This window comes from Cyclopterus lumpus, chromosome 12 (genome assembly GCF_009769545.1).
Source record: "Cyclopterus lumpus isolate fCycLum1 chromosome 12, fCycLum1.pri, whole genome shotgun sequence".
In the NCBI taxonomy this organism is placed as follows: domain Eukaryota; kingdom Metazoa; phylum Chordata; class Actinopteri; order Perciformes; family Cyclopteridae; genus Cyclopterus; species Cyclopterus lumpus.
In genome coordinates, this window is record NC_046977.1 from 4,229,378 (window position 1) to 4,248,697 (window position 19,320).

At 44.7% G+C, this 19,320-nt stretch overlaps 2 protein-coding genes across 2 annotated transcripts; one reads left to right on the forward strand and one right to left on the reverse strand.

Moving 5' to 3' along the window:
• Positions 1 to 361: 361 nt before the first annotated feature.
• Positions 362 to 15,080, reverse strand: cwc27 (CWC27 spliceosome associated cyclophilin). Its single transcript, XM_034546260.1, has 11 exons — positions 13,983 to 15,080; positions 13,652 to 13,748; positions 12,728 to 12,840; positions 12,445 to 12,588; positions 12,184 to 12,282; positions 10,550 to 10,653; positions 10,168 to 10,237; positions 9,913 to 9,992; positions 9,796 to 9,832; positions 9,533 to 9,711; positions 362 to 492 (listed from the first exon to the last, which is right to left on the reverse strand). The coding sequence occupies exons 1-11, from the start codon at positions 14,022 to 14,024 to the stop codon at positions 405 to 407; spliced, it is 1,053 nt and encodes a 350-aa protein (XP_034402151.1). The 5' UTR covers positions 14,025 to 15,080; the 3' UTR covers positions 362 to 404.
• On the forward strand, positions 14,799 to 19,237 carry ppwd1 (peptidylprolyl isomerase domain and WD repeat containing 1). The gene is given in 13 exon segments (XM_034546258.1): positions 14,799 to 14,873; positions 14,876 to 14,948; positions 15,099 to 15,201; positions 15,539 to 15,642; positions 15,769 to 15,889; positions 15,987 to 16,434; positions 16,787 to 16,977; positions 17,221 to 17,410; positions 17,788 to 17,969; positions 18,062 to 18,143; positions 18,225 to 18,282; positions 18,285 to 18,406; positions 19,004 to 19,237. Coding segments are annotated over 13 exon segments (1,884 nt in total). The 5' UTR covers positions 14,799 to 14,807; the 3' UTR covers positions 19,148 to 19,237.
• The last annotated feature ends 83 nt before the right edge of the window (positions 19,238 to 19,320 follow it).

Consider the following 19,320-nt stretch of genomic DNA (forward strand, 5'->3'; position numbering starts at 1 on the left):
GGGGGGGGGGGGGGGGGGGGGGGTGGGGGGGCATTTCACCATCATGGCGGCCAAAGCTGCAAACTAAAAAAAAAAAAAACGCACAAAAGAATTTAATGTGCAACTATGGTGGCCGCGCAACAATTTTCTATGGAGTTTTAACACAAAAATGCAGAGCCTTTGGGGGGGGGGGGAGACACATGTCTGCAACTAATTGACTAAATCAGAGGGTTGCCTTTCTTAGTGTCCATTAGCAGAGAATGCAGCACGGACCACCCATTCAGAGTTCACCCTCAGAGCTGCAGGAGCTCCTTATCAAGCACCGTGCATTACCACCAATACGTGCACAGTGGGAGTAACAGTAATACACATCCAGGAGTACGTGTTAAGGAATGGCATCTCCTCACTCACCTCCTTGACCTCTTCTACCGCGGTTTGGAGCCCTCTTCTTTCCTTTGCTTTATGGCCTGTAGTTCCTTCTTCAGCTGCCGCGCCTCTTTCCTCAATTCATCACTGCGAGAGAAGAAAATCCGGTTGAAGGGAGTTTTTAAACCGGACATGTACGATAAAAAAGATGACACCTGCAACGGACGGGAGACTTTTTTTTTGGCAGTGGAAACAATTTGCACGTTTGTTTTGAGAAGTTGACGGGTTAGTTGGTCGAACCTTTCACCCCCCCCCCCCCCGCCGAGCTTAATTTGTTTTCGAAAAACAGATGCTGCGAACGAGTAAATGCTCTTGAAACTGTGATGTAACGCTGATATTTAAATATCACCGATGCAACATTAGCTGTACCTATTTATTTTTTTACGTGTTAAAAATTTGGTCGACACTGACCGCAATCAAAAGGCCAACTTCTCAAAACGGTTGCCAGTGGCAACCTGGTCGAACCCTGCATATTCATCATTAAAATTAATTACAGCAAATCAATTGTTCTCCCCTCTCAAAATGCAACGTTCACGGCCGAGTATGTGGTGTTATAAAACAAACATAAAACACTGTGTGCAGAGTGTCAGAATGAAGAATGTGTATTACAAGCTTGTGTTACTCCAATAAATTTGATGGAGCCTTAATAAAATAATTGTTCGGCCCCCGCGGGCTGCTGGGAGTCGCTGGGAGGTGTCTTGAAGTCGAGCAGACGTCAATGTGTTTCTTGTTTCGAGATGAGTAATTGTGATTGTAAACAGACTTGTTAAAGCTTTTTAACCTCTAAAAAAACCCTATACATACAAACATACATACATACATAAAAAGACCCAAGTCAAGAGCGTCAAGTCTCTAGTCAACGCCAAAAACACCCACCGCAGGTCTTCAGTGAAACTAACAACTAACCACAATCCCAAGTTTAGATAGTAAAGTCCCTAGTCATGATCAGCAAGGTCAAAGTTACAACCAACAAGTCCTAAGTCAAGACAAACAAGTCCAGAGTCAAGACAAACAAGTACCGAGTCAAGACAAACAAGTCCAGAGTTAAGACAAACAAGTCCCAAGTCAAGACAAACAAGTCCCGAGTCAAGACAAACAAGTCCCAAGTCAAGACAAACAAGTCCCAAGTCAAGACAAACAAGTACTGAGTCAAGACAAACAAGTCCCAAGTCAAGACAAACAAGTACCGAGTCAAGACAAACAAGTCCTGAGTCAAGACAACAAGTCCTAAGTCAAGACAAACAAGTCCAGAGTCATGACAAACAAGTCCCGAGTCAAGACAAACAAGTCCCGAGTCAAGACAACAAGTCCCGAGTCAAGACAAACAAGTCCTAAGTCAAGACAAACAAGTCCCTGGTCAAGACAAACAAGTCCCTGGTCAAGACAAACAAGTCCTAAGTCAAGACAAACAAGTCCCGGGTCAAGACAAACAAGTCCTGAGTCAAGACAAACAAGTCCAGAGTCAAGACAAACAAGTCCTGAGTCAAGACAAACAAGTCCTGAGTCAAGACAAACAAGTCCAGAGTCAAGACAAACAAGTCCTGAGTCAAGACAAACAAGTCCAGAGTCAAGACAAACAAGTCCAGAGTCAAGACAAACAAGTCCCGAGTCAAGACAAACAAGTCCCGAGTCAAGACAACAAGTCCCGAGTCAAGACAAACAAGTCCCGAGTCAAGACAAAATAAGTCCCGAGTCAAGACAACAAGTCCCGAGTCAAGACAAACAAGTCCAGAGTCAAGACAAACAAGTCCAGAGTCAAGACAAATAAGTCCCGAGTCAAGACAAACAAGTCCTAAGTCAAGACAAACAAGTCCCGAGTCAAGACAAACAAGTCCCTGGTAAAGTCCAAGGTCAAGACCCAAAAGTACACATTTAAGACCAATAACTCCCAAACCAAGTCCAGGTCAAGTCCCCGTGTTTCGTGTCTTAAAGTCCTAATGTGCCCTTTATGAAAGACCAAGTTGTGGATTCGAGACCAAGCCTCTGCACCTGCACTCGGTGAACGTACATTGAAGCGGAGCGCCAGCCTGTGGATGAAGGCCGCGTTCTTTTTCTGCCAAACGTGAAATACACAACCGTCAAACGCCGTTTAAAGACTTTAAACCTCCTTCTTCCTCGAGTGGCAGCATTAAGCATCGCGGGGGCACCGCTCGTGTCCAGCCCGCCCAATAAAAACCCTTTAACTGCTCGACCAGAAACGAGCCGAGGCACATCCTCGACTCGAGCGTCTCCTTTGGCAGGCGGCCCGAAGCCCGGCTCATTGCTCGGAGTCTGAACCGGGGCCAGCAAATGCTGATTATTGTTCCCCTTTTCACATGATTGAGGCTGCTGCCAGTTGCACAGCAGATATGTTATGTTAGGAAATGATAATGTTTTCGTACTGCCTGACAGATCTGTTTTCGTCCCATTCTCTCGCGGAGCCTCAAAAAGCACAGGTAAGCTGCTCAGTCTGGGCTCCTGGCCTAGAAGAAACACGTGAGGCATCTCCAGACGAAACAATGGCTGCCTTTGTTTCTTACATCGCTTCTCCGGACTGACATTCATTTACATCCGTTCCTATCTGTCCCGACACTCTACCCGTTGCTTAAAAATCTCCGACATCGTCCGTGGCAAAGTTCGAGGCAGCGAACCGTCGAGTGATATTTGATCTGCGAGCGCCTCTTCAAATACTACCAGCTGTGGGCGTCACGTCTCTCTTCCTTCGTTAGCGTCCCGCGAGCACGCGCATGAGGAATCGGTGGGACGTAACGGTTGGAAGTCGTCTCCTTTTCCAGAAGGAAAAAGTGAATCCAGGCTAAGTGGTTGGCACGATCGGGCTTGGCATGTGCGAGGAAGTCGCCCGCTCAGCTCTGTCGAGGTGCGATGACAACAAACCTCTTTTCTGAGGCTCAGATGTGACCGACCAGAGGTGGGAGAGATAAATAATATAATAATAATTCAAAGACTGTCAATTTCACACAAGCTAAAGAGCTTGGTCTGATTCAAGGTGCCGTCATCAAAAGTAGACAAAAGCCAGTTCAGCTACTGTTTATAACTTAAATGATAAGACCGTAGTCCTTGGAAAAAACACTAAAAAAAACGAAAAAACACTAAAAATGACAAAATTAGTCATTAAATTGCCATTTTTGAGGTGGAAAGACTCACCATCGACTAGATCTTCCGTTCTCTTAGTCGATCGGTCGACTAATTGGTCGTTTTAATCTTCGACAGTCATAGATATTTCAGAGATACTTATGAGGACGCCTCAAAAACAAAACGATTTAAAAGCGGTGCTTTTTCTGTCGTTCTTTGTGGAGTGTCGGTCGACTGAGAACATTCATACTTTTAAAGCTGTTCGGCGTTTACAACCAATGAGAGAACAGCTGTATGTGATGGCGCCACTTTTTTTGGAGGACCTGCGCTGCAGTCTTGAAGTCCTGAGTGTGGGGAAAATGCTGGATCGTACACTTCCCATCATGCGACTTCCTGGTAGAGATTTGTCGTCTCCAAGCTCATAGACTCCAGAACCTCAGGCGACAATATAACATAGTTTTTGAAGGCTGTTTAGTGCACCTTATGACTAGTAAATGGATCCTAAAAAGTGTAAAAAGTTCCCATTTAAGTGAATTTTCAGGGAAACAGAAAGCAACTCACAGATGTACGACGAGGCCAGATATCGGCTGCCTGTTGTATTTATAGCAAACGCTGCAAGAATAGGAGAAATATTCTTTTAAACAAAGAAGAACAGTGGTCACAAGTAGAGCCCTAAAATATAACCTGAACATATTGCATCATATTGTGTGTTTCTGATCCACTCCCTTTAAATATACAGCCCAATACACACTTTGTTTGATGCTCTGCGGTTCAGAAAGGCCTTCTTGACATGACTTGTGTGTGTTTCAGTGAAATTAACTAAGAGTGACAAATGACTGGAGGCTTTTTACTTGAACTCGGTCCCGCCTCCTCTCCAGGGGGGCGAAGCGTTCTACGTAGATTCTGCCGCAGCGAGGAGCACCTCGGACTGAGTGATCATCCTCTGCCTGCCTTGACTTGAAAAAACAAGAGACGTATCCGGGGCAACAGTCAAACAATGGACTCAACAGCCCCGGTGCCAATAAAGAGAAAGAGGCCAGAAAGGACAGGAAAAAAAAGGCCCGGCAAACACCTGTTGAGACACACTTTTTGGGGCTCAGCAAAATTCCTCTCCAGACATCGAAGGTGGACGTCGATGCCAGATATGACGACGTTCCTCAAGGTGTTCCTCGGAGATCACGGGGACGGGATGGGATGCGAGGTCACAGTAACCTTGACCTTTTGACCATCAACATCTACGAATTTGTGCCAAATTTAAAAAAAGGAAAGTCCCTCCAATCGTTCACCTCACGGGACAAAAACCTCGCCGGTGCACCGGGATTGAGTTAGTTTATATATATATAAATAAACAAAAAGGTGTTTCTGCAAGTCGCATCAGCTCTTTGTAAGTTCACATCACTAAATCAAACTACCTGGTGGGAATCAGAAAGGTCCCGGATCAGATGAACAAGCACCCGGTCCTCTTTATTCTATTATTTTAATGCAACTGCATTTATGTAGTTTCGGCATCCAAAAAGCTGATGCCTTTTCAAAAAGATAGAGCTGGTTTCTCTATGCATCCAGTAACACACCTACATTTTAGGATGAATTAGCAGCTTCTTAATAGCGCTTTAAAAAAAAAAACTGTCAAAACTTGGCGGTTGTGTTCCGCTCGTGAGTAATTACTACTACAGGGGAGAAGATTGCATTTTAAAAATAACATCAGGCCAAGCATTAAAAACCTAGACGCACTCTGGATCGTGAATCCCTTTCTGGTCCGGCGGCCTTCGTCTACCAGCCACTGTCACTCCTTTCAGAAAACTCAAAATAGCGAAACCCCAAAAAGCTGTGGATGATTAACTTCTCATAAAGAAGCATATGAAGTGATTGGCAGGAGACCAAGAACCTCTCTCGCGACTCAGAACCGTGCGTTTTAAAAAACACTGCCCTGTCTGGCAGGAGTCTGAGGCCCGACGCAGGAATTCGACAACCTTAAAAAAATTTTTTTTTTTTTAAAATAGTACAGCGACGACTGTGCGGCTCATCGACAATTCTATCGTTCTCCAACATGTACAAGCGGGCGTACGGTGCTTTTTCCCTTTTTTGGGGGGCGTGGGGGTTTTCTCATTCTCCAACCTTCAAGGGACTTTTGAGAAATGTAAAATACTGATAGTCAAAATTGCTTTAGTCAAATGTATATTTTTAAAAGTCAAACTTAACACCCGAGGATGGCAGCAGCAGCAGCAGCAGCAGCAGCAGCAGCTCCTCCCAGCCACGGTGGACTTGACCCAGTCTGAACGACCGAGCAAGTGATGTGGATGAATGTGCTAGAATAACAAGATGGCTGGGTGAACTCCCCTCGGGGGGGCACTCCATGGCTTGGTCCGGAGCCAAGGAGAACTGCTGGAGTGGAGGAATCCAACCTCAACGCAGGAATTTGCATGACTTCGCAGAGCGATCCCCCCCCCTCTCCCCTTCCCCCGACACATTACCCCGTGAAGTGGACCGCGGTTCCTCTTTCGGAGCGCTCTTTCCCGTCTGCGTCTCCTAATTATCGACTGCATCCTTTTTGTCCCCGGTGGAAAAAAGCCGTGAATCATTTTTAGTCCAGAACGTTCAAAGCGAGCTGACGTTGATCACCGTCCGAGTGGTCGTTCTTTGGGTCTTCAGTCTTAACCCCCGTCGCCCTGGACGTGCACCGCCGTCTGGAAGTGTTTCCATACGGGGGCCGACATGCTACAGCGGGCCAGAGACGTGTAAACCCGGCACTTCCAAAACATACACAAGCCCGCTGCCAAGAGCTGGATTATCTCGAGCAGGTTTTCATGCACAACCCAGCAGCGGAGAATGATTTCTTGACCTCCGTGACCTTTCGCCCCACCCCCGAGAACGCGGCGGGTTGTGACCGATGACAAGAGACAGGTGCAGCCAATTATTAGAGAGTGACGCAACGTCGGGATAATTATAGTCCGATGTCGTTAGAGTTACGGGATCGAAGAACCGCGACGACGAGTCAACGCAAAAATCGATTATTCTAGTTTTGATAAAATCAAAAAAAAAAAAGCAAAAACCTCAGAATATTCTCCCGGTTGCATTTTCTCTGATGTCACCGATTCTCGGTTTTATGTCATCGTAACCGGAGTCTCTTTCAAATAAACATTTGAAGAAGAGGTCGTCTCCGGGTCAGCGGAGCTGTGGCGGACATTTTGACAGTGATTAAAAAAAAAAGGGGAGAAAATAAGCAGAAGAAAGATTAAAATGATCGTTAGTAGAAGTAAAGCAACACTCGCGTGGCAGAGTGCCAGAAGAAACACAAGTGGATTTTTTTTCAGGGTGCTACATTGCTTTGTTACGTCTCGTGTGACATAATAAGTAACAATGTTTTATTCACACATAAAACTCCCTGTCCTTTCATGGCGATATGATTTCTATGTACTCTCTGTGTCGTAATTAAAAACTAACAAAATGATGACGCTCAAATGCTTTTTTAGTTGGTGAACAGAAAATGCTTCCAAGATAACCGATTAATCATTTAAGTCCTTCTTTAAAGCCACAAAGTCACTGGTTCCACCTTCTCGAATGGCAATATGTGCAGCTTCCTTTTAAGAATAATATGAATATGTTTTAGATTTTCTTTTTTGGAGAAATCGGCAGATTACTTGAAAGTAATCGTCAGCTATTGAAGTTTTGTGATTATTCCATTACTTTAAAGACATACTGTGAACCGACAGCATGCGGATGATGTGATCGTCTTCGTGCCTAATCTTGACGTTTAAAGCCTGCTGCCGCACACCGTGTACCCCCCAACAAGTGATAAAGAAAAAGACGAGCATGTGCTGCCGCGTTATCTTCAGTCTGAGCTGCGGCAGCCGAGGGGGCCGGGGGGCCACACCGCGTCCCGCCGCCATATGGAAGCGTTTTGCCTCCCGGTCGTGCCCACGCCAGGGGGACGAACTAAAGCGGCGACTACCACATACGCTGCTTTAGGGACTTCATTCGGGAGCGTCCAATACTTCAAAAAACGGACGTGATCATAAAGGAAGTGAGGAGCAGAAAGCACCACCAGTACCGCCACAGCGCGTCGAGACCAACTCCGCATGAATAGGATCGATTGTGACTCGTCTTTTTAACTCGGTGCACGACATCATTTGGCTCCTGAATCCCCGTGAAGGAAAAAAAAAAATAATAATCATCTGGCTGCCGGCGAGCGAGTTCAGGAAGACTTTTAAATTTCAAGGTCGTCTCCGCCGCCTCGACGGAGACAAAAAGATACAATCGGGATTGTGAAACGTCCCCCCCCCCCCCCCCCCCCCCCCCCCCCTGGCTGAGTCCCACACACACACACACACACACACACAAAACTGCTTTTAACAACACCCCCGCCCCCCGGTGAATAGATACCGGTCGGTGTTCCTCGTTGTGAGTAGAGCAGCTGAAAGCTCAGAGCAAAAGCAACGGTGGGAGAGCGGAGCTCAGCCTGCAACAATGCCCCCTTTGTCCCGGACCAACACTGTACCTACCAGCCGGCCCTTTGATGGCCTGCCAAGACAAACCACTGTGTTGGGTTACAGTTCTTGTAGCAAAACAATCTGCGCTTGTGTTTAATATACTTCAGTCCGCCTGCATGGGGCTGGCTGTCAGTCTCACACACACACACACACACACACACACACACACACACACACATCCCATTAGTGCTAATGAGAGAAGGGTCTGTTGACGGCTACCTGTTAGGAGGACACGGAGGAGAGATGAATCGGCCAACCAGCGGCATCAAGAGAGAGAGAGAGACGAGAGATAAATCTCTCCGTTCTCGTACTAACGTCGTCTCACACACACACACACACACACCATCGCCTTCGTCTCACACACACACACACACCATCGCCTTCGTCTCACACACACACACACCATCGCCTTCGTCTCACTCACACCGTAATTTGGTTTGAGTGCCAACATTCCTGTTTTCAAAATAGCAGGTCCACTGATGTCGGTCCAGTGAACTACAACTGAGATCTGTGTGTGTGTTTTAAGTGTGTGTGTGTGTGTGTGTGTTTTTTTCTTTATGTCCGAGTGGGAAACGGGAGTAGAAGTGTGTACAAACAGAGCTGGAAGATAACGTGGATGTCAATGACAGGAGAGGCGCTGGAGCTGCGTTCAAGAGCAGCCTATTTATGCAATATCAAGATTCCTAAAATGAAAGTGCCGCAATAATATAGTTTTGGAGGTAGGATGACTGTATATGAAGACTCATTTTTGATCCACAACTTGACGTCGGATGGTTCAAATGTACACCACCTCTTTCCCCAAAGTGTCCATTCTGTCAGCTGTCTGATGAAAGTGAACATCGCCCCCGCCCCACCCAAAAAAAAGAAATCTTTAAGCAGTGATTTCACACATGAAGTTTGGTTTCCTCGTCCCCGCAGAGCGCGGCTGTGAGGTTTGAAAGAAGTAGGTGTGTAATTAAAAGATGCAGTTGAGTTGCATCATGGGAAATGTAGGATCGGGAGTTTTTTGGAGCGTGACTCGTCGTAGGGACTAAAAGTCAGGATGTCTTTTTGGACCGGACGTCTTAAAAAAATCTGTCTCTTTGGAGTCCGTCCGTCCCACCCCCCCGGGAAAATGTGTTTGAAGCTGCGTTCAGGCACCGTTGTGTTACCTCATTTGGCAACAGATCGGGACTTCACAGACATTCCTTTAAAAAAACAAGGGAAATCCCTCAGATTATTATGGCGGAATATCCCTTTAACATGGCAGCACACGTGAGATTCAGTGTCAGAAATGTTGTGAATGTGAAACGACTTACGGCGACCAGCTTCTTTAAAAAGGATTTTAGAATTAGAATTTTACAGTTTTACTGCAAAAGCAGAGAATTTCAAACAGTGAATGCATCCGATTGTATTCTTCTGTATTACACAGCTCGACAGCTCCACCTGCTGGTTGCTACGCTTCATTACAAGCAGAACAACGGCGGCCTGATAGTCCTGAAGCTGTCGGTGACCGAAGAAGAGAGAAAAAAAGATCACGCAGACTGCCGTCCGTTTATGTGTCCGAACCAAAAGGTCAGAGGTCGTACCTGCGGGTGCTCTTCGTGTCTCGCTGCTCCTCCTCCTCCGCCAATTTATCCGCCTCTTTGTATTTCTTCAGCTTGTTACTGACGATCTCCCTCCTCCTCTCTCTCTCGTCGGAGTCGTACTCTTCGTCGCCATCCGCGTCGTCATCGACGACGACGTCGCCCTCGGCCGCGTCGTCTGCCTTTTGGAGGACGTGACACGGAGACGTTCAGGGTCACGGGGGAACTTTGTGTTTCTGGGCTAACTTTTTCGAATCCCGACTCACCTCAGCTGCGTCTCCTGGTGTCTTCTTCTTCTTTTTCCTGGAAAGCACAGCAAGGATTATTGACGACGATGGAGGAGAAAGCCCCTCATCGTGTAGTTATTGATGAAGTGTACGTACTTGTCTACCGCTGGAACGGAGCTCAGCCTGGGGTCGTCCTTCAGGAGGTCGTGGCTGCTTTTGCTTTTTCCCTTCAGCGTCTTTAAAAGAAACATAAACGATGGGACCGAGTTTGTCTTCACACATTCTTGCAGTTAATGTTTTTTTTTGACTTTTGAACCTTCTCCGTTTCATTTCAATAGAAAACATATTAAAATAATATCGCCCGCTGTGTCGCCGGCGGCCAGCAGAGAGACTAGTTCTGGGCTCCAGTACCTGGCTCACTTGAGTCGCCATCTCCTCCTCCTCCTCAGCTTCTTCTCCAAAAGATAACAGACTGAAGTTCCTGCAACAACAACAACATGATAATAAAACCGAAGCATCTGGAGCACGAAATACAACTATAAAAAACAAATGAGATTCAGCGCGGTAACCCGATGACACAGAAGGTTATATGTAGCAGCAGAAGAAGAAGATCATAATATCTACTAAGATTAGACCGGTTTTAAGGTTTACGGGCTGTTTGAGTCACTGTGTCACATGATGGTCCCTCGATTGAACGAGTGAATGAATGAAAGCAAAAGATGATGATGAAGTAAAATAAAGTCCCATCAGAATAAACAACAATCAGAGCGACAGAAGAAGTCCGGTGACTCACTTTGTGGCTTTTGACTGCGACTTCTTTCCCTCCTCTTTATCCTTGTCTTTCTTGGCTTTCCTGGTTTCGCGAGGCACAATGTCATCAAACGGAGAGTGAAGCACCTGGAAGAGACAAAAGGCTTTGGCACTCAATACTAAACTGTTGTCGAGCCAGCAAAAAGGTAGAAGGAGAAGGACCAGAACCAGATGAAGAAGAACAAGATGAACAAGAACAAGATGAACAAGAACCAGAACAAGATGAAGAACAAGAAACAGAAACAGAACCAGAAGAACAAGATGTAGAACAAGAAACAGAACAAGAACCAGATGAAGAAGAACAAAATGAACAAGAACAAGAACCAGAACAAGATGAAGAACAAGAACCAGAACCAGAACAAGAACCAGATGAAGAAGAACAAGATTAACAAGAACAAGAACCAGAACCAGAACAAGAACCAGATGAAGAAGAACAAGATGAACAAGAACAAGAACCAGAACAAGAACCAGAACCAGAACAAGATGAAGAACAAGATGAACAAGAACCAGAACAAGATGAAGAACAAGATGAACAAGAACCAGAACAAGATGAACAAGAACCAGAACAAGATGAAGAACAAGAACCAGAACCAGAACAAGAACAAGATGTAGAACAAGAAACAGAACAAGAACTAGATGAAGAAGAACAAGATGAACAAGAACAAGAACCAGAACAAGATGAACAAGAACAAGAACCAGAACCAGAACAAGAACCAGAAGAACAAGAACAAGATGTAGAACAAGAACCAGAACAAGATGAACAAGAACAAGAAACAGAACAAGAAACAGAACCAGAACCAGAAGAACAAGAACAAGATGTAGAACAAGAACCAGAACAAGATGTAGAACAAGAAACGGAAACAGAACAAGAAACAGAACCAGAACAAGATGTAGAACAAGAAACAGAACAAGAAGAACAAGAAACAGAACCAGAACAAGATGTAGAACAAGAAACAAAAACAGAACAAGAACAAGAAACAGAACCAGAACAAGAACAAGATGTAGAACAAGAAACAGAACAAGAAGAACAAGAACAAGATGAAGAACAAGAACAAGAAACAGAACCAGAACAAGATGTAGAACAAGAACAACAAGAACAAGAAACAGAACCAGAAGAACAAGATGTAGAACAAGAAACAAAACAACCAGAACAAGAACAAGATGAAGAACAAGAAACAGAACCAGAACAAGAACCAGAAGAACAAGATGTAGACCAAGAAACAGAACAAGAAGAACAAGAACAAGATGAAGAACAAGAACAAGAACCAGAACAAGAACAAGATGAAGAAGAACAAGAACAAGATGAAAAGAACAAAAACAAGAACCAGAACAAGATGAAGAACAAGAACAAGATGAAGATGAACAAGAACCAGAACAAGATGAAGAAGAACAAGATGAAGAAGAACAAGAACCAGAACAAGATGAAGAAGAACAAGAACAAGAACAAGATGAAGATGAACAAGAACCAGAACAAGATGAAGAAGAACAAGATGAAGAAGAACAAGAACCAGAACAAGATGAACCAGAACAAGATGAAGAAGAACAAGATGAAGAAGAACAAGAACCAGAACAAGATGAACAAGAACAAGATGAAGAAGAACAAGAACAAGAAAATACCTCTGCCGTTTTTATCTTGTGGGGATTCAAAGGTCTCTCATCGTTGTCACATTCAACTTCTGCCAGTCGGAGCATGTTATAGACCGTGTCTCCTGTGACCTGCAGCCGGCATTGTGGGGCACAAAAAACACACCTGTGAGTACGTGTTAACAGAAACAGAGACAATCCCGCTGATCTGGGTCCATGCACGTGGGAGGCGTTCATGAAATATGGCAAAATGGGAAATATGAATGTGAATCGCTGCCGTTCTTCGGGACTCACTTTGCCGAATATGGTGTGTTTGTTGTTGAGCTCATCTGCGCGTCCCAAGCTGAAGAAAAACTGACTGCCGTTATCATGCGGGCCGGCATTTGCCATGGCAACCAAACCTCTCCGGTTGAAGCGCAGTCTGGAGTGAAATTCATCCTAAAAGTAAACCAAAACAGAAGAAGTAAGAAAACAGGTATTGCACTAAATGTTTGATTGTGCATTCGGGTTATTGTTAGTCTTCGTGTCCTCGGAATGATTCACACTCATGATTGTGTGTGTAAAAAAACAGTCTGACCTTGAACGGCCGTCCAAAGATGGACTCTCCACCCGTTCCCGTTCCCGTGGGATCTCCCCCCTGAACAATGAACTCACGCACCACTCGGTGGAAACTGGTTCCGTCATAGTAACCTAGAGGACAGAGAAACATACGTTTTTTACATTTATGGACAATTTGTAAATAGTTTCCTGCAACTGAAAACATTTGTCTGCAGGCATAAAAGTCAACATACGCATATAATGAAGCGTCTAATAATAAATCAGTGATACATTTTTTTTTTTTTAACTCATATAATTACTTTCAAATCTACAAATTTCATCCATGTTACAAATAGTGAGATTAACTGATAGATACTTAAACCAGGGATGTGATGAGCTACAACATTGGACTCTCAGATAAATCTGGGTAACTTAAAACAATATAAAAAGGTGAGAACATAGAAAGACAGTCTAAAAATAGAGATCTTGATACATATAAAAAGTAATCTAAAGTGCATCAATAATTGTCCGACTATCGTAAAATGTTATATTAATTCTTTAGGCTGCAATGTAAAGTGTATTAATCCCCCAAAAAATATGGAACGATGGCCCTTGATGGCACACGGTGTTCATTATAAAAGCACTTTTTAATTTGTGTTTAGAAGACAATGTAGAGGATATTATTATATGTAGTATTATTACATTTATGGCACAATCATACCAGAAAAAACCTAAAGATACTCCGGAAACAAACATAACCTTGCTGCCAATGGGCCAGAATAAAAAGTAAAGAATAAAGAATAAAGAGCAATATACATCTCCACAGGTTTTTATCCTGCACAATCTTCACAACAGCTCTCCAAACTAAAAAGGGATTATGTTTGGGGGGGCTGGTGTTGCTGGAATGACTTTTTAGGAGCTCTGCAGTGTGTTAAGAGTATTTTACCTGGCTCTAAATTCTTACCTTCCATGGACAACTGCACAAAGTTCCTGCATGCTTTAGGAGCCTCCTTGGACCACAGCTCAATGTCAATGTCGCCTGCTGAGGTCTTCAACAGCACCTTGGAAGAGAGCACACATCCGGGACATTTAAATAAGAAACGATAACCACATTCACTCCTGTACTTGTATCTAGTAAAGCTAGTAAAATGCTCTACAGCGCTTGACATTTCATCTGACACTAATAACGGCCAACGTTACAAAAGTCTAAATGTAAAGTATAAAGTGAAGTGTGTGGTTCAAAATGCACATAAACGGGTCAAATGGAAGTGAAGTTAGCAAAAAGTCGCGCTCACCTTTCCATTTGACGGCGGCTCTTGGATGTAAATATTACTCATTTTGCAGCCGTGGTTTTGTCGTTAAATACTTGAAAATATAACAAACCGTTATGCAAAACGATAGATTATGTTCCTATAACTCGCTTTCTTTAGTGACAAATATTATACTTCTCAACTAGAGCCATATTGGCCATACATGTGGGATTGTTGTTTACTTCCAAGCGCGGAGGGGGATCATATTTAAACACATTATTTATGTCTTTATTTCTTCGTAATTCAACGTTCAAATCAGTGACTTAGTTTGTATATTAGCAATAATAATAAATAAAGTCACTTGAATATTAATCTAAAAATGTACAAGTGACCGGACGATCCCAAGCATTAATGATTACACCCTTAAACGTTTATTTTTGGTTTGACCCAAGTGTTCCATGACAACGTACCGTCAGAAACAAATGAGTACTTCAGTTCCACTGCAGTTGAAATACTTTAACTTGAACAGATAAAACCCCATACAATGTGATGAAAAACAAAATACGTATTAGGCTATTGTATATTTTCTTATTTTAGGTTGGGCCCGATATAAATACGCGGTGGACGTTGCTGCTGCTGTGTTTATAGCGCGGAAAACGTTCCAATTTATCTATTAATAATTTTTAAAAAAAGAAGCATACATTTTTTTTTCATAATAAATAGTCAACCTAATTAATTTAATATTTTTCTGTCTCAAATAAAATACAGAATTCGCCTTAAAAAACATTTAGAACTTATTCAGAAGTCGAGGCGCCGAACGAACCGGAAGTACCGGAATCCAGAACGGAACAACACGGAAGATCGGCAGCAATGGCGGCGACTGAAAACAATGTGGAACTTAAGCGAAAAGCCGACGACGACCCGGAGGGAGAAAAAAAAATAATGGAGAAGACGACGACGAGTGGGTCGGACCCATGCCGAACGAAGCCACCACGGCGAAGAAAAGAAAAGGTTCGCCTCCGGCAGTTCGATGCCGCCGCACATGTTTTGGTTCATACGCGCCTGCTGCTACAAACAAAGCTCGCCGTGCTCACATAACTCCCAGCTAACTCTTCAGGTGTTTTTTGTTGTTGTTGTTGTTGTTGTTGTTGTTCTCCACAGTACTCGAATATGAGCGCGTGTATCTGGAGAACCTGCCCTCGGCTGTAATGTATGAGCGCAGCTACATGCACAGAGACGTCATCACGCAGATAGTCTGTTCCAAGTAAGTGGCGTCACAGTCCAGAGTTACTCTAGGGGTTAAAAGGTCAATTTAAAATGTACAATATCAACATTTTAATCCAGTTTATACACGTGTGACTATGGATGAATAATCTATAGGTGAACAGACTTGTAATTATGAGTGCCTTAATCTACCTGTGATGATTTCAGAGATTTCCTTTTTATTATTTACACCCACCAAAATCACCAAAAAGAGACAGTGGTTTATGATGTAATGGTGTTCAAAGCTCCTCCTACATCTAAACACATTCAAGCGAGTTTGCATTTTAATTCACGTGACTTTATTGACTTTTTTTTTTGTGTGTGTCTCTTTTTTTCAGGACGGACTTCATCATCACGGCCAGCCAAGACGGCCATGTCAAGTTCTGGAAGAAGAAGGAAGACGCGGGCATCGAGTTCGTCAAACACTTTCGCAGCCACCTCGGTATGCGTAGAGCTTCTCTCTCGTTTGTTTTATTTGTAGGAGGAATAACATGCTGGCTTTCCATTGTGTCGAATCCTCAAATATAACGATGGGTCCTGACTTTTGTTGTTGTTGTTGTCTCTGCAGGCGTGATAGAAAGCATTGCAGTCAGCGCTGAAGGAGCTCTGCTCTGTTCCGTCGGCGATGATCAGGCCATGAAGGTGTTTGACGTCGTCAACTTCGACATGATCAACATGCTGAAGTTGGGGTGAGTTGTCATGACGACGTTATTGTACTTCATGTGCACACATCAAGAACAGGAAACCAGTATATAGCGTTTCTTTCCCCCCCTCTCCTCCGTGTAGCTTTCAACCAGGCCAGTCCGAGTGGATCTACAATCCCGGGGATCCCATTTCCACGGTGGCGTGCTCGGAAAAATCCACGGGGAAGATCTTCGTCTACGACGGGCGGGGGGGCAGCCAGCCCCTCCACGTCATCGACAAGATGCACTCCTCACCGCTGGCCCAGATCCGCCTGAATCCCAGATACAGAGTCATCGTCTCTGCCGACAAGGCCGGCATGCTGGAGTACTGGACCGGCCTCCGGAACGATTTCAAGTTCCCCAAGTACGTGCAGTGGGAATACAAAACGGACACGGACTTGTATGAATTCGCGAAGAACAAAACGTATCCCACGAGCCTCACGTTTTCCTACGACGGGAAGAAAATGGCCACCATTGCCTCTGACAGGAAGGTCCGGATCTTCCGCTTCCTCACCGGGAAACTGATGAGAGTGTTCGACGAGTCGTTAACTGTAAGTTCTCCCGTGAATAACACCGCGTGATAGCCATCATTAATGTATAGAAAAGGGCTGGTTTAGCATTTAAACATTATTTAGAGAGTTATTACTTTGTCGGAGATTAATTTCTGTGTTTATAGATGTCTTAAAAACCATTGTTAGTGTAATAATGTAGTCAGAATGTAATTGTTATTGTCTCTTATCAACACACTTATAATACAAATAACACATATTATAGCATAACTAATAATTTGTGTTATTGTTTGTAAACAGTAAAATCAATAACTCTGCGATCAAAGTACCATATATTAATGGTTATCGTGAAGCGTCACCTCCCCGTGCTGATCACAGCTGCTTCCTCCGCCAGATGTTCACAGAGCTGCAGCAGATGAAGCAGCAGCTGCCCGACATGGAGTTCGGGAGGCGGATGGCCGTGGAGCGAGAGCTGGAGAAGGTGGACGGGATCCGGCTGACGAATATCATCTTCGACGAGACCGGCCACTTCGTGCTCTACGGGACGATGCTGGGCATCAAGGTCATCAACGTGGAGACCAACAGGTGCGTTGGCGCCGGCGACAGAGGAAGTCGGTTAATTAACTGCAAAGCAGGCCTGCGCCATCTTTTTGGCTGTCAGTTTAGGAAGCGCTTGATTCGATACGCAGAGACGTTTTCTACGATCATTCTGAAGCCAGAATCGTGATTTTTTTTTTTTTTTTTTTTACTGTTGGATTAATTGTGCAGCCCCCACCTTGATCTGCAAATCGCTCGTCGAGGTCTTAACATCAATGAATGTCTCCACAGGTGTGTGCGGATCCTCGGGAAGCTGGAGAACATCCGCGTGGTCCAGCTCAGTCTGTTCCAGGGGGTCGCGAAGGCCACGCACGTGGCTCCCACCGTGGAGATGAAGGCCTCCGTAAACCCGGCCCTGGACAACGTGGAACAGGACCCCACCATAATCTGCACCGCGTTCAAGAAGAACCGCTTCTACATGGTGAGCCAACATTTCAGAGGCTACATTATTGCAGGGGGGGGGGGGCATTAATGTCCTCTTGCACCCAAAGATGCACTGTCCATATTTTGGGGGTCAAGGGTCAAAGTCACCTTTGACCTCATGTCCGTCCCGTTCTCAGGGTTCTGATATCTCAAAAAAAAACCTTGAGGGATTTTTTATTAATTCTTTTACATATTTGGTACACACATCTATTTGGACAGATTTTGGTGGAGAAGAAAAAAAACATTTTAGGCCACGACTCAAGAATTTACACGATAATGACGTCAATTTCACACAAATGTCTAATAGGATCAGCGGTTATTCTCTTTTGCTCTGCTCCTCTTAACTCATCGTTTTTGTTTTTCCCCTAACTTAAGTTCTCAAAGAGAGAACCCGAGGACACGAAGAGCGCAGACTCGGACCGAGACATCTTCAACGAGAAGCCCTCGAAGGAGGAGGTGATGGCCGCCACGCAGGCCGAGGGCCCCAAGCGAGTGTCGGACAGCGCCATCATCCACACCACCATGGGAGACATCCACATCAAGCTCTTCCCTGTGGAGTACGTCCTCGGGGGGGTGAAACTCCTTTTTTATGTTTGTCCAGAAGTCTCCTTTTACACTGAGATACAAACGCTCTGCTCTCTGTTTTCAGATGCCCCAAAACTGTGGAGAACTTCTGCGTTCACAGCAGGAACGGCTACTTCAACAGCCACATATTCCACCGGGTGATCAAGGTACGAGCTCTCGACGCGCCCGCCGGACTCCGCCTCTGAGCCGCCGCGTCCGTCCTAAGTCTTTTTGTCTTTTGTGTGCAGGGCTTTATGATCCAGACGGGAGACCCCACGGGCACCGGCATGGGTGGGGAGAGCATCTGGGGGGCGAGTTTGAGGACGAGTTCCACGCCACGCTGAGGCACGACCGCCCGTACACGCTCAGCATGGCGAACGGAGGGCCCGGCACCAACGGCTCGCAGTTCTTCGTCACCGTCGTGCCGACCGTAAGTTTCCACGCTTCGCACAGAGGCCTCGTTGTGTTTGAAGCGTGACGGGTGGCTACACGTGAATGTCTTCATATAAACACACATACACACCAATGAGCTACATTCATCTCAAGGCGTGTCGGTACTGTACATACGAAGCCCCGGCTAGCCGCCAGTTAGCTTAGCATAAAAGGCTGTTTTAAAGTAAGAAAATAACCAAACCTGCCAGACTGTAGATCCCAGTTTCCTCTCAGAGGGTTTTTAACACACTATGAACTGTGAATGAGACAATTTTAAGATGACTAGTCCATAAAAATGCTTCAAAAGAGAAGAAACCTTTTCTTTCATGTCAACAGACCGTAATCAAATGTTTGGATCCTGGTAAAGTTTGGTTAATCCCTGGTGAACACATGAGGAATTCAATCTGACGTGGTCATTTCTCATGTTGTTGGAGGTTTTATAAATAGATATTCTGTTGCCTGTCTGATTTAATTGATCTGAGGAAGGACTCTCATGCTCACAATCGTCATTAATTAAAGGTTTCAACCGAGTTTAGTGACGCAGCCTCAATATATTACACACAAAGCATATTAATCCTCATGTTTTGTCCCTCAGCCGTGGCTCGACAACAAGCACACGGTGTTTGGAAGGTGCACGAAAGGCATGGAGGCGGTCCAGAGGATCTCCAACCTGAAGGTGAACCCCAAGACCGACAAACCGTACGAAGACATCAGCATCATCAACATCACCGTGAAGTGATCGTGCGTCTTCTTTCGTGTCCTGTACAGTGGCGAGTTGTGTTTGTTTTTTTATACCAGAATGAGTTATTAAAGAATGTTTGGAGCGAGACTTTCGTTGGAATTATTTTTTTGTAGAATAAAAAAAATTAAAAAAATCGAACAAACTGGAGCGGAAAGTCGTTCACGAGCTCG

Bases quoted from the DNA above. Each gene is read 5' to 3' on its own strand.
- cwc27 (XM_034546260.1), bottom strand. From the start codon at position 14,024: ATGAGTAATATTTACATCCAAGAGCCGCCGTCAAATGGAAAG. The intron at 12,841-13,651 runs GTAAGAATTTAG...TCTGTCCTCTAG, and splicing joins TGTGCAGTTGTCCATGGAAG to GTTACTATGACGGAACCAGT. The intron at 9,993-10,167 runs GTACTGGAGCCC...TTTCTTTTAAAG, and splicing joins TGGCGACTCAAGTGAGCCAG to ACGCTGAAGGGAAAAAGCAA.